The sequence below is a fragment of the Podarcis melisellensis genome (assembly GCF_964234715.1).
Source record: "Podarcis melisellensis genome assembly, chromosome: 15".
In the NCBI taxonomy this organism is placed as follows: Eukaryota; Metazoa; Chordata; class Lepidosauria; order Squamata; family Lacertidae; genus Podarcis; species Podarcis melisellensis.
Genome location: NC_138532.1, coordinates 43610504 through 43630014, shown reverse-complemented (window position 1 = coordinate 43630014; position 19511 = coordinate 43610504). Strand labels below are relative to the sequence as shown.

Sequence of the window (19511 nt, the reverse complement as noted above, 5' to 3'; positions counted from 1 at the left end):
GGGATATAAATGCCATAGATAAATATCTTACACAGGACGCAGGTGGCGCTGTGGGTTAAAGCCTCAGCGCCTAGGACTTGCCGATCGAAAGGTCGGCGGTTCGAATCCCTGCGGCGGGGTGCGCTCCCGCTGCTCGGTCCCAGCGCCTGCCAACCTAGCAGTTCGAAAGCACCTCCGGGTGCAAGTAGATAAATAGGGACCGCTTACCAGCGGGAAGGTAAACGGCGTTTCCGTGTGCGGCTCTGGCTCGCCAGAGCAGCGATGTCACGCTGGCCACGTGACCCGGAAGTGTCTTCGGACAGCGCTGGCCCCTGGCCTCTTGAGTGAGATGGGCGCACAACCCCAGAGTCTGTCAAGACTGGCCCGTACGGGCAGGGGTACCTTTACCTTTACCTTACCTTTAAATATCTTACACGGCAGTGTTCAGAACTGCAAAGGGTCGCTTCCGGATAGTCACACACACATCCTCTCACAAACACACCCCTTTCTATGATTTTACAACCTTCCTTGATTATAGAATAATCTCATAGCTGTACAATGTTCTCATAATTATACAATAGTAATAATTAGGGCTGCAGTGCACCAGTCAGTGCAGATCTGATCTTTATTTTGGCGGTTGAATAGGAGGCAATCAACTGAATGGCACCTTTTATTATTGTGATTATTGTTATTCTCATTTTTTCCTTAATTTGTTCGCATAAGCAAAATGGCTTTTACACAAGCCTTTTTTACACCAGGGTAAGCAAACACGCTGGTGGCCAATGGTGTTTATTGTAATGAGGGTGTTTGAAAGATGATGGGTTGTTCTTGTTTTGATTTTTATGATGTATTTTGTGTATTTATATTGTGCTTTAATGCTGCGAACCGCTGGGAGACCTGCGGGTATAAGGTGGTATACAAATTTAATAAATAATAATAATAATAATAATAATAATAATAATCTGTTGTGTGTTGCCTTTCAGCTAAATCTATCCTTCTCTGCGCACCTAAGTTGTGTTTTCCTTGAAGTTCCAGTGCATGTGTGCCCCGTTCTCTTGAACCCAAAGCACCTTGTGTTTTCCGTGTTCCTAAATGCTTAGGTTTGGCGCATGTGAGAGCCCACTTGGCATAGTGGCTTGGGTGTCAGACCAGGGCCAGGATTCAAATCTGCCACTCGGCCATGAGTCTCTCACCTTGGGCCAGTCACTGCCTCTGCCAGCCTCACCTACCTCACAAGGTTGTTGTGGGGCTAGAACTGGGTGTGCCACTTTGCGCTCCTTGGAGGGAAAATGTGGGGTAGCAATGCAATGCAATGAATAAATAAATAGTACAGAATTCCTCCCCTCCTCCTTTTTCGTGCATGCCTTCTCCAGAGTGACCCTAGGAGCCTATCCTCACCTTTCACACAGATGGGCTCCGATCAGCACAAACATTTTACTGTATTGGCTAAAAAGCCCCCCTTTCACGCCAGCTGGGCAGTTCCAGGACGCTGGAGACAACAACCCTGCTGCAGAATGTGTCCTTGGTCTCTGAAACATAACCCCAAACCATTGCACCTCTGATTTTGTACCATTTATCTATTTTAGCATTTCGAAACAGAAGACTACTTTGGGGTGCCTTGGCAGAAAGGCTGTGTATAGGCACGCTAAAGAAATAAACAGCAAGGAGGATGAATAGCAGGACATGGGCTTCCCTCTTGGGGCGGGGGCTTCTGCAGGGGTCCAGTCCCCAGATTGCTCCTGCCAGTCAGTGTAGGCAGTACTGAGCAAGATGGACCAATGGTCAGAGTCAGTAGAAAACAGCTCTCTGTTTTTCTGCTTTAAGAATAATGAGGACTAGGATCTTTTTTCCTAGGGGAAGGGGCGTAGCCTGGTGGAAGAACACCTGCTGTGCTTGCAGTGGGTCCCAGATTTCAATCCCCAACGGTGCATCCACGTAGGACAGGGATAATTCCCCCATCTGAAACACCCCCTCACAGAACTACAATTTCCAGAGTGGTTTGACAGCCAAGCCCTCTTCCCAGGGAACTCTGGGAATGGTAGTTCGGGGTGGGGGCAGGTCTGCTTACAACTCTTGGCACCCTGAACAGACTACAGCTCCCAGAATTCTTTGGGGGAAGTGCTATCATAGTGCTTTGCTTGTATTGTGTAGACATGGCTATAGATTCCATGTGGAAGGACCCCATAGAAAAACACTTCATTTTTATGGAAAGCGCACTGCCTTGGCCCATATGCACCTACTTGGATGCTTCGATCTGCGGAACCCGTTCCTCATCTGTATACGCTCAGTTTTGTGTGTGGAACTTTGGAACTCCCTGCCTATTGAAACCAGGCAGGTTCCTTCACTGCACTCTTTTCATCACCTGCTAAAAACATCTTTCCTTAGGTCTACCTAGAGGTTTGGAAAGCGGATGGGAGTTTTCACCTGTTTTTAGTCTGTTATTTTAACTTTCCAAAAGTCTCAAATTATTGCGTTTAATATTTCTTAGTGACAGCTTTGTTTTCTGTAAACCGTTTTTGTTTTGTTTTTGCAATTCAGCGGTGTATAGATTTTTTATGAAATAAATAGTAAACAAAGAAACAAGCTGGGAATTATAAGATGAAGGTATTTTATCTGGAACCCTCTGCTTAATCTGGAACCAGCACTGACACCCCTCACCCCCAAGAAAGGATGTTGCAAGAACACCAGGGCTGCTCACCCTCAAACAACTGCAGGCAGCACCTCTTATTTTTTCAGCACTGGGGTACATTTTAGCGGGTGGAGTGTGTGTGAACAGCAACACCTCTGTCCTCTCGTAATCTTCATTTACCCCAATTGCAACACTGGAGATGGCCGGCTGCTGGCGCCAGGCCTGTAGGACGCAATTCAACCACAGCACATCAGATTCTTCCAAAACACCAGTTTTATTCATTAAACAATCCAAAAGGTCGGTTCTTTCCCCCCCAGCCCCCCAGCCCTGTTTCCCCTCCCCATCCCCAAAAAACAGGCTGAACAACTGAGAATTTTTACTCTATTTTACACTCTACAGGTAAAAATCTTCCCGCATGGCTAGGGCGAGGGCAGCCAGACAAGACCCCTCTTCCCCAATCAGATGCCTAGTCCACCCTCCCACCCCCAAGAGCCCAGCTGGAAAGGCCCCTTCTCATAGAGAAGGGGTCCAGACATACCTGGTTGGCTAAGCAGACGGGGGGAGGCGAGGAGGGGCTCTGGGAGGGGGCCTTTCCCCCGAAACCCACCACCTAGGCTTGCCTTGGAGGGTAGTTGCTGCAGACAGAAGCCAAGGGGCTGCCCCATATCCCAGAGATCTAATGCTGGCCCAGAATCCAAGGTTGACGTAACATTCCCCCTCCCCGCCAGTTTCCAGAAGAATTTTGAGCCAGCTTTGGAGAAAATGCATCAGGGATGTGGGGTGGAGACTGGCAGCTCCCTGCTATTGCTCCCCACACTCTCCCCAGGTAAGAGGTAGGAAGGGAAGGGCCAGCTGGCTGTGCAAACGGAAGGTGCGTTAGCCACATTCAAAGCGTTTGTGCCCAGGTCATTTCCCTTTCCTCATCCTTCCCCCTCCCTCTTTCCTTTTATGCTGCATCCATATATGTTGCACATAGACTCAAAGAGTTGTGTGGGGTCCCAAGGATCATCTAGTTCAACCCCCTGCAATGTAGGTATCACGGCTATCATTAAATTAAAAAATAAATAAATTCTAATTAAATACATAAAAGCGCCATGCCAGCAGCAGAACTCGATGAGGACTGGTGCGTTGTGCTGTGAAATAAGTGTGAGTGCGTGTGCGCAATATCCAGGCTTCCCATGCAGAAGGGGGAAATAATTGGACTCTGGGCTTATGCGGTGCTCTGTTTGGCGGGGAAACGGAATGAGCACAAACACTCCTGTGGGAAGGAATACTGTGGCAGCCAAGGGATACTTTGTGCTGACCTGCTGGACTTGGCAAGGGGCTAGTAGCCTTCAAGAGCCCTCTCCTCCTCCATGAATTCGTCCAATCCTCTCTTAAAGCCATAAAGGTTGGTGGCCATCACTACTTCCAGTGGGAGGGAGTTCCACAGTTTAACCTGGTCCTGAATGTTCCAACGTATATAATGTGTAATGAAGCTTCTGTTCTGTTTGTTGTGATTGCATGCCATGCAGGTGTAAGGAAGAGTAGGAGTCAGGGCCTGCGGGACCCTGGGAGCGCTGTGATAGAGGCTTTTGATAGATGGGTGGGGCAACCCACCTGTCAATCACCTGCACCATAGGACTGACAGGTGGGCTCCCTGCCTGTCAAAGTTCACCCATTGGGACAGGTAAAGATCTGCCCCCTTGGGCCAAAAAAAAGGGTATCTTTCTTCTGGATTTATGCGACACAGGAGAACAGTTTCCCAGCCAGAGGGCAACCCTTCTTTTAAAACATCTGCACTGGTTGGCAGTTCATTTCTGGGCCCAATTCACAGTTCTCATGTTGGTCAGCCCTAAATGATTCCTGCCCCAAGTAGCTGAAAGTCTGCCTCCTTAGCCGACAGACCCTCTTGGGTGCTGAGATCAGCGGAGGAGACTCTCTGGGTGGCTCCTTTGCTCTCAGAGGCTTGTGGGTGGTGGTGGCGGCTCAGGGCAAGAGGGCCTTCTCTGTGGTGGCCCCTCAGTCACGCAAGGAATTCCCTCCCCGCAGAAGTGCACCTGCAGCTGTCGGCAACTGCTGAAGACACACCCTGTCTTCACCCTGGCTTTTGACACCTGACGCCTATGTCTTTAGGACCCAGTTCTCCACATTTCCACTTTGAAAGTCCTCATGAAAATTTATCAGCCTTTCAGCACAGCTGCCTCCTGGTAGCTACATATGGATGTGCCGTTTTGCCTCACGCAAACAGCTCAACAAAGCATCCACCCCACTCAACTCGAAACAATGCCCATTTGCATGTTATATGCCCTGGCAGCTGGCATGCGGACTTTGCCCATGTGTGTATATATGCATTTCTTGCACCCATTACCCATCTGATGGAAGAGCCTTGCAAAATTCCGAGACATTTGAATTTTCGAAGAGCTGTTGTTGTTTTCAGTTCAAAAAGCGTGGATTGTGTAGGCGCATCCAGAGTCGAATTTCAGCCCCATCTGGAATAAACTGACTTTTCCCCTTGTGCAGTCAGACACCTTTGTCACCTGCCTAGGCTCTGTTCCAGCCTTCTAGGGCTGGCCCCTCCTGGGTCACAATTGGCCCACACTCCTCCCCAATGACCCATAACCCTCCCACAACCAGGCTTCTAAGGTGGGTCTGGGAAACCTTTGCTTCCCGTTCCCAGAGCACTGCCAAACTATAACTCCCATTTGCCCCCAGCAAGCATGGCTGATGGCCAGGGATTAAGGGAGTTGAAGTTCAGCAAAATATGGGAGACTAAGGTCCCCACACTTCCTGTAGGGCCTCCTTAGAGGGCAGCATGGGAGGCAGAGTCTATGCCCCACTTGTTCAATCTCCCCCTCTGCCCCCCAAAAGGGAAGACTCACAAGAGGGGTTGGTGGGTGTTAAACATCTCCCTCCCCTATTCATGTTACCTTCTCAATTTTATTTTATTTTTTAAAAGTCCTTGTAAAATTCCTGTGTGATGTTTTGAACCTTGAGTTGCCGGTCCTACTATTTGGGGGCTTTTCATTTTTCACTTCTGGTAATCTCAGGGCCTGGGGCCAAAAGGGTGGGCTAGCACCAGAGGCAAGAGGTTGGACCTGCAGTTCCTGCAAGGAGGGGGCAGGAAAAAGCCCCTTCAATGGTGCAAACACCAGTCTGTGGAGGTGGAAGTGAAGAGGAGGCAGGAGATGCATCTGGAGCCCAGGCTTAGAATTTTCGGCATCCGAACGAAGTGAGGGCTTCAATGGCCATGGAGCCCTCTCCAGTAAACCAAGGATGTGATACCATCTCCAATAAACTATGGCAGTGGAGCCGCCTCCAGTAAACCGTGGTTGTGGAGCCACCTCCAGAAAACTATGGCAGTGGAAAAAAACACAAAAAACTATGGTAGTGGAGCCACTTCCAGTAAACCATGGTAGTGGAGCCACCTCCAGTAAACCGTGGCTGTGGAGCCCCCTCTAGTAAACCATGGTAGTGGAGCCACTTCCAGTAAACCGTGGTAGTGGAGCAACCTCCAGTAAACCATGGTAGTGGAGCCACCTCCAGTAAACCGTGGCTGTGGAGCCCCCTCTAGTAAACCATCGTTGTGGAGCCGCTTCCAGTAAACCATGGTTGTGGAGCCGCTTCCAGTAAATTATGGTAGTGGAGCCGCCTCCAGTAAACCATAGCTGTGGAGCTGCCTCCAATAAATTATGGTAGTGCAGCCACCTCCAGTAAACCATGGCTTTTGGAGCCGCCTCCAGTAAACCGTGGTAGTGGAGCAACCTCCAGTAAACCATGGTAGTGGAGCCACCTCCAGTAAACCGTGGCTGTGGAGCCCCCTCCAGTAAACCATGGTTGTGGAGCCGCTTCCAGTAAACCATGGTTGTGGAGCCGCTTCCAGTAAATTATGGTAGTGGAGCTGCCTCCAATAAATTATGGTAGTGCAGCCACCTCCAGTAAACCATGGCTTTTGGAGCCGCCTCCAGTAAACCGTGGTTGTAGCTAAGAATGAGGCAGGGAGGTTTGAGAACGTGGTGTTGAGGAAGGGATGGCATCCAACGCAGGCTAGTTGGTGGCAGGATGTTTGGGGGTGCAGCATGCTGCAGGGAGATTTTGCCCCTGTTCCAGCGCTAGGCTCTGAGGGTCGGGAAGCCTTGGAATCAGGGAAGGGGGAAGGACACAGAGAGAAAGTATGCTGGCTGCCAGCTCACACAGGACCCTGATGTTCCTCTCCCTGGGAGTCTGTCTGTAGGGCAGGGTGGGAGGTATTTACAAGTCCTTCTGGGTGTGGGTCAGCCAGCCACGGAGTCAGTCAGTCATCGAAGGGAGGGCGGGTCGTCGTAGAGCGGCCGTGGTGGTGGTTCGGGGAGCAGGGCCTGCCCCTCCGGCTCCCCCCTCGAGAGTGGCGCCTGCCCTAGATGGAGACTTCATACTCCCGGACCTCCTGGAGAGAAAAAAGCCTGCAAAGGGTTGGGCACTTGGATTGGTGGGACCAAGGCAGGCCACCCACCCACCCTGCCCCACACCCTCCCCTCGGCTGAGGCGTAAGGAAGTGGGGGGCAGAAAATGAGTTCTGCAGGATCAGGCCAACACACTGTTCTCATAGTGGCCAACCAAGCGCCCCAATGGGAAGGCCAGCAAGTGGGATTTGAGCCCCAGAGCCCTCTCCCTTCCCGGGGTTTCCAAAAACTGTCATTTCTGCCTCCAGAGTACCGTATATCTCCCTTTGTGACTTGTAGCCCTCCCCTCCTCCTCCTCCATGAATTTGCCTATCCCTCTTCCGGAGCCACCCAAGTCGGTGGCGATCCCTGCAATCTTGTGGGAGGGAGTTCGGCAGGTTAACCCTGCCCCGCCTGAAGAAGGGATTCTGAATTTCTCCGCGCTCATAAAGGGGAGGGATTTGACACTTACTCCGGTCTCGTAGGTGGGATTGTCGAAGGCCGAGTCCACCGTGATGTGATCGTAAGGGTGGGAGCCCGAGAGGGGCAGCTGCAGCGATGGCTTCCCTTGGTGTCTGGGGTGGCAGGGAAAAAGAGGCGTTAATAATAATAATAATAATAATAATAATAATAATAATAATTTATTATTTATACCCTGCCCATCTGGCTCAGCCTCCCCAGCCACTCTGGGCGGCTTCCAACAAAATATTAAAATACAGTAATGCATCAAACATTAAAAGCTTCCCTAAACAGGGCTGCCTTCAGATGTCTTCTAAAAGTCTGGTAGTTGTATCTGGTGGGAGGGCGTTCCACAGGGCGGGCGCCACTACCAAGAAGGCCCTCTGCCTGGTTCCCTGTAACTTGGCTTCTCTGTCCGGGCAGAACGATGGAGGTAGAGACGCTCCTTCAGAACAAGAAAGGAGCCCCCCCCCCCCGTGATGCAGTGTGTCCACACAGCCACGAGAGCTCACCTGGAGATGTACAGGTAGACAGCGCCAAGGAGGAGTCCCACAGCTGCCACTGGCAGGAAGATGGCGAAAGCCACGTTGCTGCCCTGCAGGGGGTCTGCAGCAGGGGCCACTTTGGCCACGGCTGGGGAGGGAAAGAGAGGGAGGCGGTCAGTGGGAGGGAATGGGGGCCAGCCGAGACTCTGTTCCCAGAGGAGGAAAGGAGTGTTGGTAGGTAGGGCCCTGATGGGACAGGTAAGGCAAAGAACCCAATAGTGGGCGGAACCAGAGCCAATAATAATAATAATAATAATAATAAATTTATTATTTATACCCCACCCATCTGACTGGGTCTCTCCAGCCACTCAGGGCGGCTTCCAACCAAATATCAAAAACAATACAGCATCAGACATTAAAAACTTCCCTAAACAGGGCCTCCTTCAGGTGTCTTTTAAAAGTAAAATAGTTGTTTATTGCCTTGACATCTGCTGGGAGGGCGTTCCACAGGGCAGGCGCCACCACTGAGAAGGCCCTCCGCCTGGTTCCCTGTAACCTCACTTCTCGCAGTGAGGGAACCACCAAAAGGCCCTCGGTGCTGGATCTCAGTGTCTGGGCTGGATGATGGGGGTGGAGACGCTCCTTCAGGTATACAGAACCGAGGCCATTTAGGGCTTTAAAGGTCAGCCCCAACACTTTGAATTGTGTTCGGAAACGTACTGGGAGAAAATGAAGATCTTTCAGGACCAGTGTTATGTGGTCCCGGCGGCCGCCCCCAGTCACCAGTCTAGCTTCCGCATTCTGGATTAATTGCAGTTTCCAAGTCACCTTCAAAGGTAGCCCCACGTAGAGCACATTGCAGTAGTCCAAGCGGGAGATAACTAGAGCATGCACCAGTGGCAAGACAGCTTGCGGGCAGGGAGGGTCTCATCCTGCGTATCAGATGGAGCTGGAAGACAGCTGCCCTGGACACAGAATTAACCTGTGCCTCCATGGACAGCTGTGAGTCCAAAATGGCTCCCAGGCTGCACACCTGCTCCTAGTTTTGTCCCCACCCTCCTCCTGCTCCTGGCTTAGTTCTACAAGAGGCAAAGCTAAGACTGCAGAGGAGGATCCGGAAGCTGTCAGCCCCAGAGACTGGCAGGCAGCCAGTTTAGGTGGGAGCTGCCATGGGGCGGATATCGGATTGATTAATTAATTCATTTATTTCTTTTCATTTTTCTTCTGTGTTCATACCACAGCAGGTTAGGCTGAGACAGTGACTGGCCCAGGGTCACCCGCAGTGAACTTCATGGAAGAGTTGGGGGATTTAAAGCTTGCTGTGGGTTAAACCACAGAGTCTAGGGCTTGCCGCTCAGAAGGTCGGCGGTTCGAATCCCCGCGACGGGGTGAGCTCCCGTTGCTCAGTCCCTGCTCCTGCCCCCCTAGCAGTTTGAAAGCACGTCAAAGTGCAAGTAGATAAATAGGTACTGCTCCGGCGGGAAAGTAAACAGTGTTTCCGTGCGCTGCTCTGGTTTGCCAGGAGCAGCTTAGTCATGCTGGCCACATGACCCTGAAGCTGTACGCTGGCTCCCTCAGCCAGTAAAGCGAGATGAGCGCTGCAACCCCAGAGTTGGCCACGACTGGACCTAATGGTCAGGGGTCTCTTTACCTTTACTCCCCCAGGTCCTCCTTTGACACTCCGCTTTCTCTTGGTGGGTTTTGCACAAAGGGGCCATTCTCTGCTGGCAAAGGAGCTGGACCTGGGTGTAGGGGAAGGGACGCAGGGGGGCAGCAAAGAGGTCTGTGGGTCGCTAAGAATACTGCCCTCGCTCTGGGGTGCAACGGTCTCCCTCCTTTCCCTTTGCCAAAAGAAGGCGACTCACCGTCCAAGTTGCGATTGGTATAAAACTCATCGTAGGAGGCTGCAGAAGGAAGGCGGAGAGAGGGAGAGGGTAAAGGGCAGAGTTAGGGTGCCATAACTGACTGCTGGACTACTGCAGGGGAGGGCAGCCCCAGCGACCCCCCCTGCTCAGCTATGCCACCCAGAGGGACTCACCCGCTTTGCAGAGTGGAGGGGAGCCGCTCCACTGGGAAGGGTGGCCAGGCACGCAGCGGAGGGTGGCGTCGCCAAGGAGCACGTAACCCTTGGCGCAGGAGAAGCGCAGGCTCGCCCCGGCCTGGTAGAGCCTTTTCTCGGGGTTCTGTGCCCCATGGTCGGGGCTGCCTGGGTTGTGGCAGGGCTCGTAGACCTCCGCTGAAAAGTGCAAAACTCCCGTTTATTTCTTACCATTTATATCTCATAGCAGCTCTTCCCCTTCCCTCCCCTCTCCTGGCCTTCCTGATTTCATCTTCCCAGCAGCCTTGCAAGGTAGGCCAGGCTGAGAGATGAGCTTCTGTGTGGCTGAGCAGGGATTCGAACCCAGGTGAGGGGAAAGACTCCATCAGGCAAGGCCTCCTTCCCATAGCTGTCAACTTACAGATTTGAAAATAAGGGACCAGCAGCCTCGAAAATAAGGGATCAGCAGCCAAAATAAGGGATTTTCCGAACACAGGTATGTTCAACTTCTGAGCCCCTCCGAGCCAAAGGCAGAAAGCCCAGCCAGCAGCCAAACGAAGCCTCAAGCGGTGGTTCCCACAGCGCAGCAACCCGGCAAAGGGGATGCAGCAAGGAAAACCACCGTCACCTCTCCGCTGGGAAGTGCTGAGCAAAGGCGAGTCCCCAGGCAACGTGGCCGATTTGATTGGCACAAGGCATGCAAGCTCCACCCCCCAGTCGTTCTTAGACTCCTTATTGGGTGAGCAACGCAGCCAAGCAACACAGTTGGCGCCTCGCTCCTCCCTGGCCGGCAAGGAGGGAGGGAGAGGAGCTGCTTCCTTTGAAACCCGGGAAATTTAAGGGACATCATCAATAAGGGACAGCAGTGGGACACAGCGCTGGGATAAGGGACTTTCCCACCAAATAAGGGACGGTTGACAGCTATGCTCCTTCCACCTGCCTTGCCCCCCACTCTAGTCTCTGCTTCTCAATTTGTATTGTATTGTTTTATGTACTGTGGCTTGCCGTTGTTTTACTGATTATAGTTTAGAAATTATTTATTGTAACTGTTGAGTGGATTTCTGTTTAACTTTTATATGTTATCATTATTTAATAATATTCTAATGATTGTTGAACGTTAGTTTTTGATGTAGGCTGCCTGTTTTAAAGTTATGTTTTATTATCACATTTTTGTATTGCATTAGATTGTTATAAGATCTACATTTTTTGTTTCTTCAGCTTGTAAACCGCCTTGAGTATTGTAAGATAGAAAGACGGTATACAAATTAAAAATGATGATGATGATGATGTGTGTGACATGAAACTATTACACCACATAACTGTAGCATTGGAAGGGAGCCAAAGGGTCATCTAGTCCAACGCACTACAATGCAGGAATTGCAGCCGAAGAACTGAACCACCACTGGGCTTTCGGTGTGGGGACTTAGGACTTTGTACTGGGCTCCAGATGTTTTGAATTGGAAAAAGAAAACGAATCTTCAAAGCTGGTTACAAGGCGCCTATCCCCCTAGAAGCCAGATTAAAATGACAGAAATTTGCATATTATTATTTGCATAAATTAGCACGCCGGTCTATTCTCTTCCTTCCTTCCATTACGCAGGAGAGAAAGAGAAAAGGAAGGCAGAAATGGCACAGCGGAGGGAGATAACACATACCCCAGGTGCAGCGCCGACGCAAAATTATTCAGAAAATGATATCCGGAGCTAGATATTCGAGGCTGCATTGTGGGTGAGCCTGTCTTCGCAACCAGATTAAAATGCACCCAGTGATATCTTCTGCACAGCAGAGGAAAGTTTCGTTAACAACAGCTGGTCCCAAATCTTAACGAGCCCTTGGGTCGTATCCCCACCGTGTCTTTAGAGCACTGTGATGCCTCTTTAAACAACCATGGCTTCTTCCCCCAGAGCATCCTGGGAATGGTAGTTTCTTCAGGGTGCTGAGAGTTGTTAGGAGGCCCCTATTCCTCTCGCAGAACTACGATTCCCAGAGTTCCCTGTGAATAGGGATTGGTTGTTTAACCACTCGGGGAGGAGAACAGGGGAAACAACTCTCAGCACCTTTAGTTCCCAGGATTCTTTGGGAGAAGCCAGGACTCATTTTGCCCAAGCCATTGAAATTAAGGGAGATGGTCTGCTGCTAGCCCAGAGATGGAAGGAAGAAACAACCCAGACCAGAGAAGAACGGCAAACCAAGTTGACAGATGGCAAAATTAACTGGGAAGCTCAGAAATCAAGAGGACAACAAGAACTTTAAAAAAGAATGGGGGAAAGTTTACGATCTCTTTACGAGAACGTTGTAGGCAGGCTAAAATATCAGCAGGATGTTTTAACGACACTTGTACACTAATGGAAAATGTGGATAATTTGGAAGGATAAAACTTGGATAGTATTGATATGCCGCTGTAAAGATTATCATTGTGACCCATGGAAGGGATGGGGAGAAGTCAGGAGATTCAGAGTAATCTTGATATTTGGATTTTGTATTTGTTGTTGTATGTTTAGATTTTTTTTTAAATCAAATAAAAATTGAGAGAGAGAGAAATTAATGGAGATGGCTGTTGTTCTTGGCAGCTGTCTGTCCCGAGAGACAATGGAGTGTACCTCCAGAGTCTTTTAAGAGCCTATGAAGATAAGAAGATCCTATTGGATCAGACAAAAGGGGGCCCATTTAGTCCAGCATCCTGTTCTGAAAGGGCCCAACCAGATGCCTCTTCTGGTAAACCCAAAAGCAGGATTCGAACGCAAGGGCAACTCTCCCCTCCTGTGGTTTCCAGAAATGGCGATTCAGAAGCATTTCTGCCTCCAACTGTGGAGGCAGAGCAGAGACATCAATAGCCTTCAATAGCCCTCTCCCCCTCCATGAATTTGTCCAATCCTCACTTAAACCCATCTCATTGGTGGCTACTGCTGTCTCCTGTGGCAGGGAGTTCCACAGTTTGCACTTAGAATCATAGAATTGTAGAGTTGGAAGGGGCTGTTAAGGTTCTCTAGTTCAGCCTCCTGTGATGAAATTAATGGACCTTAAGTGAGAGCTGCCTGCGAATTTCAGTGGCTCTAATTTTTTGTGGGAAGGGGAACCGAACTGGGGAAGCCACAGAGACCCTGCTCAGCTTACGAATACACTTGGGGAGACGGTCGCTCCATTTCGGACCCCCGGCTTGCCGATCATGGCAGGTGATCTCGCCGCTGCCCGCCAGGGCGTATCCCTTGTCGCAGATGAACTGGACCGTGGAGCCCACGGGGAACTTGTTTTCGGAGACCATGCGCCGGCTGTGGTCCACATCTCCTGGGTCCCGGCAGGTGGTCACTGGAGAGGGAGAGAATGGGGCAGCGTGATGGGTTGCGAAGGGGCAGGGTAGCTCAGTGGAGAGCTGCTGCAGGTCAGTGTCAGCACTGCTGAGCTCAAAGGACCCAGCTGATATAAGAGAATTCCCAGTGCTTCTGTTTAAATCAGCCTTTGAACTGGAATCTTGGCAGCATTTTGGGAGGGAGAACCGTAGTTCTGGGCCAGAAGTTCCCAGCTTCGATTTCCGACAGCAGCATCTCAAGGTAGGGCTTGGGGGGAAAGGCTCCCTGCCCGAAACCCTCTTGGAGAGCTGTTTCTGCCGGTCCGTGCGGACGCTACTGGGCTTGATGGAGCCACAATCTGACTCTGTACTAGGCAGGAAGCAGCAGCAGCATCACAAACGCCAGCAGGGGGAGCTCTTGCCTCAGCCAATTGAAAATTCCAATTTGGACACTTAAGAAGTGGAGAATAATTATGAAGAGCGATTTGAGAAATTAAAGCCATCGTGTTGGACACTAGATGGGAAAGAGCATTCCTTCCAAGGAGAGTGGAAGGATGTAACTGGGATCCTCCTTCTCAGGTGTTCCCCTGTTGCCCAGACAGCAAGGTCTTTCCACTCCCTGACAGATGAGGCCAATAGAGATACATATTATCATTTCATTTCATTTCATCTATACCCCACTTGATTGCAGAAAAAACCCCAAAACCTCAACGTGCTTTACAAAACAAAAAAATTATCAGTAAGAAAAATTACCAACAGCAATTGTAGTGTTTCCAAAACTTAGAATACCATTGGACTAAGAACAAGTTAAAACTTGCATCAGTTTTCTTCAGACCTGAAAATAAGAACGTTTTTATCAGTTGCCGAAAAGAGGACAGTGAAAGTGCTTGCCTGATATCAATAGGCAGGGAGTTCCAAAGTTGTAGGCGCTGCCACCCTATAACATTGAGTTCTTGCAAATTTGGAACAGGGATTATGTGGCAGCTGGAACGGAGCCAGTTCCACTGATTGAGGCATGTCGAGTGGATAAGGCTAGTCCCAAGTTGTTAAAGGCTTTCTGTTCTCATAGTAAGACCTTGAACTTGCCCCGGCAGCAAATTGGCAGACAGTAGAGATCTCTGAGCAGAGCTGTGGTGTGCTGACAAGGCCTTCCTCGTGTCAGCAATCGTGCTGCAGCATCCCGCACCGACTGCAGCTTCCACATCAAGAGGAGAGGAAGCCCCACATAGAGTGCATTGCGGGAATCCAGTCTTGAAGGTAACCCAGTCTTCCAGAAGTGGCTCCCTCTCCCCCACACAAGGTAGGGTTAGGCTGAGAGAGACAGCGCCTGGGCCGAAACCACCCAGCTGTAAGAAAGTTCAGGGTGGCAGGAGAGGACATATTGTTTATTAATATCCTTCCTAACTTGCGCTAGCAAGTTCCTTTACTTGGCAGAGCTAACATTCCCCTTTACACAGCACAGCAGATAGCTGGTTGCAGGCTCACTATTATACAATTCAGTCTGTCTCAGATTGAATTGTATGTTCCTGGTAAATTCCCCTGAATCCCTCTTAAAAATAATAAAGATGCCACAGTATTTGTTGTTTAGTTGTTTAGTCGTGTCCGACTCTTGGTGACCCCCTGGACCAGAGCACACCAGGAACTCCTGTCTTCTACTGCCTCCCGCAGTTCAGTCAAACTCAAGTTAGTAGCTTCGAGAACACTGTCCAAACATCTCGTCCTCTGTCGTCCCCTTCTCCTTGTGCCCTCCATCTTTCCCAACATCTTTTCCAGGCAGTCTTCTCTTCTCATGAGGTGGCCAAAGTATTGGAGTCTCAGCTTCAGGATCTGTCCTTCCGGTGAGCACTCAGGGCTGATTTCCTTCAGAATGGAGAGGTTTGTTCTTCTTGCAGTCCATGGGACTCTCAAGAGTCTCCTCCAGCACCAGAATTCAAAGGCATCAATTCTTCGGCGATCAGCCTTCTTGATGGTCCAGCTCTCACTTCCATACATCACTACTGGGAAAACCATAGCTTTAACTATGCGGACCTTTGTCGGCCTCAATCTTACTTCAATAAAGAAGTAAAGTAAAAGAAGTTTACTTACATCTGTCCACAGTTGGATCCCTGAAGGCAGACTTAATTACAAATATGTACATGTGGATCTACCCCATATGGGGAATAATCCCAGTGCCTCTGCTAGCTGAAAGCAGAGCGGAGCCTTTCTAGCTAAAAAGCCGGTCCAATGAAGAAGGAAGTGAAAAAGAGAGAGAGAGTGCTGCGTGGCTCGTTCTTTTGTTACCTGGACAGGTAAGGTCACACCCACTTTCTATCCCATGCAAAAGGAAGGATGCTCCAGCCAGGAGGACCAGGAAGTTTCAACTGGCTGGACCAAGCATTCCCTCACATGTCTTCTCTAGGAAAACAAGGAATGTTGTACTTGACTGCTCTCATGGGTCACATCCCACAACAGCAAGCTTTGTGGCTGAGCAGGGATTTGAACCCTGGTGTCCGGGGTCTTAGGCCAGCCCTCTAAATCCCGCAGTGCAGGATCTGGCTGGCCACCTCCTCCGCACCCCCCTGGCTCACCTTGCTGGCAGGAGGGCAGGTCCCCGCTCCACATCAGGTCCCAGTGGCACATCAGGAGTTCGGTGCCCACCAGCTCGTAGCCAGGGTAGCAGTGGTACGTGACCACGGTGCCGTGGACCAGCTCCGGGTGCGACATGGTCTTCCAGCCGTTGGGGATCTCGGGGAGCTCAGGGCAGGTGTCGTTCCGGGGAACCTCTGCAGGGAAAGAGGCCGGGAGCAGAGGTCAGGGGAAGAGCCCGGAGAGGTGGGCAGAGGGAGGGGCGAGGCCAGGCACTCTCCAGCCCTCTCAGACCAGAGACAAGTACAAGATGTATGTATTTGCAGCAATTGTTTGTGTTCCTGTTGACCGTAAAATATTTCCTTAACAAAAATGGAAATTTAGATACGATACTTACAGATTGTAAATGTATACACTTTCAACATGTTTTTTTAATTTAGTTTTTGATCCGAGGTGCATAATTTTGGTTTTGAGATTATTTCAGGAAAAAGATCTGCTGTTTATTTCTAGGTACTTCCTGCACCGCTAATTTAATTGCATTTGATAATCTTTTAGCCAGAGGTGTCTTAGTTACAGAAGATTGTATGCTATACTCCCTGACGTTTAGAAGACATCTGATGGCAGCCCTATTTTGGGAAGCTTTTAATGACTGATGTCTTAATGTATTTTTAATCTTTTGTTGGAAGCCGCTCAGAGTGGCTGGGGAGGTCCGGCTATATGGGTGGGGTATAAATAACAAATAACTAATAATAATAATAATAATAATAATAAATTTTGGAAGGAGGGACCCTGTGGATCATCTATAGTCCAACCCCGTGCAATGCAGGAATATGCATCTGTCCCTTACGGGGATCGAACCTGCAACCTGGGCATTATCAGTGCCATCCTCTAACCAGGTGAACTACCGGTACATGCACCTCAACACATTCAGATTTAATATTATTATTATTATTTTATATTTATTTATATCATTAAGAAACAAATAAATAGCAATAACATTAAGACTATCATCTATGTATCTATCTATTAAAAACATATTAGGAAGAACTTTCTGACAGTAGTAGCTATTTGACCAGGGGTAGGTAACCTAAGGCCCGTGGGCTGGATCCGGCCCAATCGCCTTCTCAATCTGGCCCGCGGACGGGTCTGGAATCAGCGTGTTTTTACATGAGTAGAATGTGTGGTTTTATTTAACATGCATCTCTGGGTTATTTGTGGGGCATAGGAATTCATTCATTATTTTTTTCCCAAAAAATAGTCCGACCCCCCCATAAGGTCTGAGGGATGGTGGACCAGCCCACAGCTGGAAAAGGTTGCTGACCCCTGTATTTGACAGTGGGCCAAACTCACTCGTGACGTTGTGGAGGTTTTTAAGCAGAGGTTAGATGGACACCTGCTGGGGATTTTTTAGCTGTGATTCCTGCATTACAAGGGGGGTTGGGCTAGATGACCTTTGGGGGACCCTCCCAACTCTACAAATCTATGATTCTGTGAGACCAAAGGCCTATCTCATGGGGGTGGCAAGGAGGAAGAACTTTGCCCGCCTTGCTTCGTGGTCCACCTTCCGGGGAAAGGTGGGCAGGGCGAACACATGGTGGGCGGGGCCAGGTGTAAAAGTGGGCGGAACAACTGGTGGGACTCCTCCCATTAGAATCAAAGAATTGAGAGTTGGAGGGCACACCAAGGGTCATCTAGTCCAACCCCCTGCAATGCAGGAACCTGTGCTGGTCCAGGGGGGAAGTTACCGTGGGGCGAGGTCCAGGACCTGAGTTGAGGGTCAGCAGACAGTCCTCCACGGGCGAAGCGGGGTCCACAGCGGGAAACCGGGCAAGGACAGGAACTCTGGGGGAACAGGACTGGATGCTGGCCATAACAGCTCTTCGACAACGTTGCTCCTGCAACCTGGGACTGGGCTGACTGGCCTTTATCTTCTCTGAGGCCAGGGGCGGTCCCGGCCCCCAGGAGACCCGCCTCTCCTGGCCTTAAGGCGAGCACTCCTCCTGGGAGAAACCAGTTCCCTTCCCCTCTCTTCCCTGAGCCTCTGCAGTTCAGGAGAGGCTGAAGGGTTACTGGGCCCAGGGGGAGACTCACCTGTAGGCACTGAGTCCTCAACCACCTCTGGAGCCAGAGTGGATTCACCTGGTGCCTGCTCCTGAGGATCCGGCACAGGTGCAGGCGCTTCAGAATCAAGGCCCTGCCCCAGTTCAGCCGGCCCTGGAGGCGGGGACTCCTGTGCAGGCTGGGATTCCTCCGGTTCAGCCTCTGAATCGGATTCCCAGGCCATCACAGAACCACAGCTAAGGTCCGTTTGATCTAGCCAAGGTCTCACAGCCTCCCTCATGACTTGAGCGTTTGTGTTTTGTAATGTGCACCTTGGTATATGCCAAGTTTTTATCCTTCTGCATGATTCTGCTGCGCATTTCATGCTTATAGGATTCTGCATTTGGCTGCCTTGTTAATAAATTGGAGTTTCTTAAATTGAGCGGCAAACACAAGCCGAAGCAAATTGTATTTTCTCAATTTCTGAGGGTGATATCCGAAACAGACCAACTGGAATGAACGCACCTGGGAGACTCAGGTCCATTGATTTCTGTGGGTCTACTCTGAGTAGGACCCAGTTGGATGCAATCCTGATTTCCATCTCCTGAATATGCCCCATTCCCCAAGAAGGAAACCAAGAGATAATCACAGAGAGAAATAGAAACCTGTTTTTTTTCCCCTTTCCTCACCAGGGCAGTGCATTCCAAAATTTCAGGGGCTTCTGATGGGACTGGCAGAAATGACCAGCAGAATCCGAGACCAGGGAAAAGAGACGGCGGAAGAAGATTGGAAGAAATTTAAGGACTATCTTAAGAAACATTGTAAAATTATTGAATGTTAGAGGGATGTTGATTTAGAAATTAAGGGGTTTTTAGCTGTAATGATTATGTAATTAAGAAAAGAAAGATCAAAAATTAAACAGAAATTAGGGGAAGGATTTGCTGAATTGATTTAATTAGAGATTGGAATACAGAAAGGGGAGGTATGAGGAGGTCGGGAAAGTAAGTTTTACGAATATAAGGGATTGAAATTATACTTGTTGTTGTATGTGTTTTGTATGTATGTCTTTTTGCTTTTTCTGTTTTTTGTTTTTTCTATTTTATATAATTTTTTGAAAACTTTAATAAATATCTTAAAAAAAAAAAATCAGGGGCTTCTGCACGTACCTGCAAAGTGGATGATGAAGCCGTGCTGATAGCCCAAGACGCTGCTCCCTGGATCCGACTGAAACTGGATGGTGACGTCAGCCATGGAGGTGTACAGCTTGAACCGCCGGTGGGGGCCAGAATATTGGCCCAGGATCCTGGCCGTCAAGTCGTCCCCGTCATAGAAAGTCAGCGCGTCTCCTTTGCCAAGGCGTAACCTGAAACGAATCGTACAATTGTAGGTTTGGAAGGGACCCTACAGGTCATCTAGTCCAAGCCTTTACGGTGAAGGAATTGCAAGATGGCTACAGCTCTGCATAAGGGTAAGTAGCTAGGACAAGCCTTCTCCTCCTCCTTGAATCTGTCCCATGCTCTTTTAAAGCCACCCTGTTGCCTTGTGGCAGGGAGTTCCACAGCTGAACAATGCTATGTGTCAACCTGAAGCCAATTCCCGTGGCTGAAACTTGTACAATTGAGCTGACAAA

At 49.7% G+C, this 19511-nt stretch overlaps 1 protein-coding gene and 1 long non-coding RNA gene across 5 annotated transcripts in view; one reads left to right on the top strand and one right to left on the bottom strand.

The window, feature by feature from the left end:
• The first annotated feature begins 4746 nt into the window (after positions 1 to 4746).
• Positions 4747 to 6431, top strand: LOC309358013. Of its 3 annotated transcripts, none has more exons than XR_014163260.1 (2): positions 4747 to 6257; positions 6344 to 6431. It is a non-coding gene; the product is annotated as an uncharacterized lncRNA (long non-coding RNA). The 3 variants fall into 3 exon arrangements; XR_014163261.1 differs by having other exon boundaries at positions 4747 to 6285; positions 6372 to 6431; XR_014163262.1 differs by having other exon boundaries at positions 4747 to 6285.
• Positions 6432 to 6514: 83 nt separating this feature from the next.
• Positions 6515 to 19511, bottom strand: part of SEZ6 (seizure related 6 homolog) — a 105872-nt gene continuing 92875 nt past the window's right edge. The window contains exons 10-17 of one of the 2 annotated variants that reach the window (XM_081890259.1): positions 19048 to 19244; positions 15844 to 16038; positions 13105 to 13296; positions 9991 to 10188; positions 9818 to 9856; positions 7980 to 8100; positions 7481 to 7583; positions 6515 to 7029 (exon numbers count right to left, since the gene is read on the bottom strand). In XM_081890259.1, the coding sequence (XP_081746385.1) occupies positions 6997 to 7029; positions 7481 to 7583; positions 7980 to 8100; positions 9818 to 9856; positions 9991 to 10188; positions 13105 to 13296; positions 15844 to 16038; positions 19048 to 19244 (1078 nt within the window). In that variant the 3' untranslated portion in view covers positions 6515 to 6996. The remainder of the gene's footprint in view (positions 7030 to 7480; positions 7584 to 7979; positions 8101 to 9817; positions 9857 to 9990; positions 10189 to 13104; positions 13297 to 15843; positions 16039 to 19047; positions 19245 to 19511) is intronic. The other variant, XM_081890260.1, reaches the window with a different exon arrangement.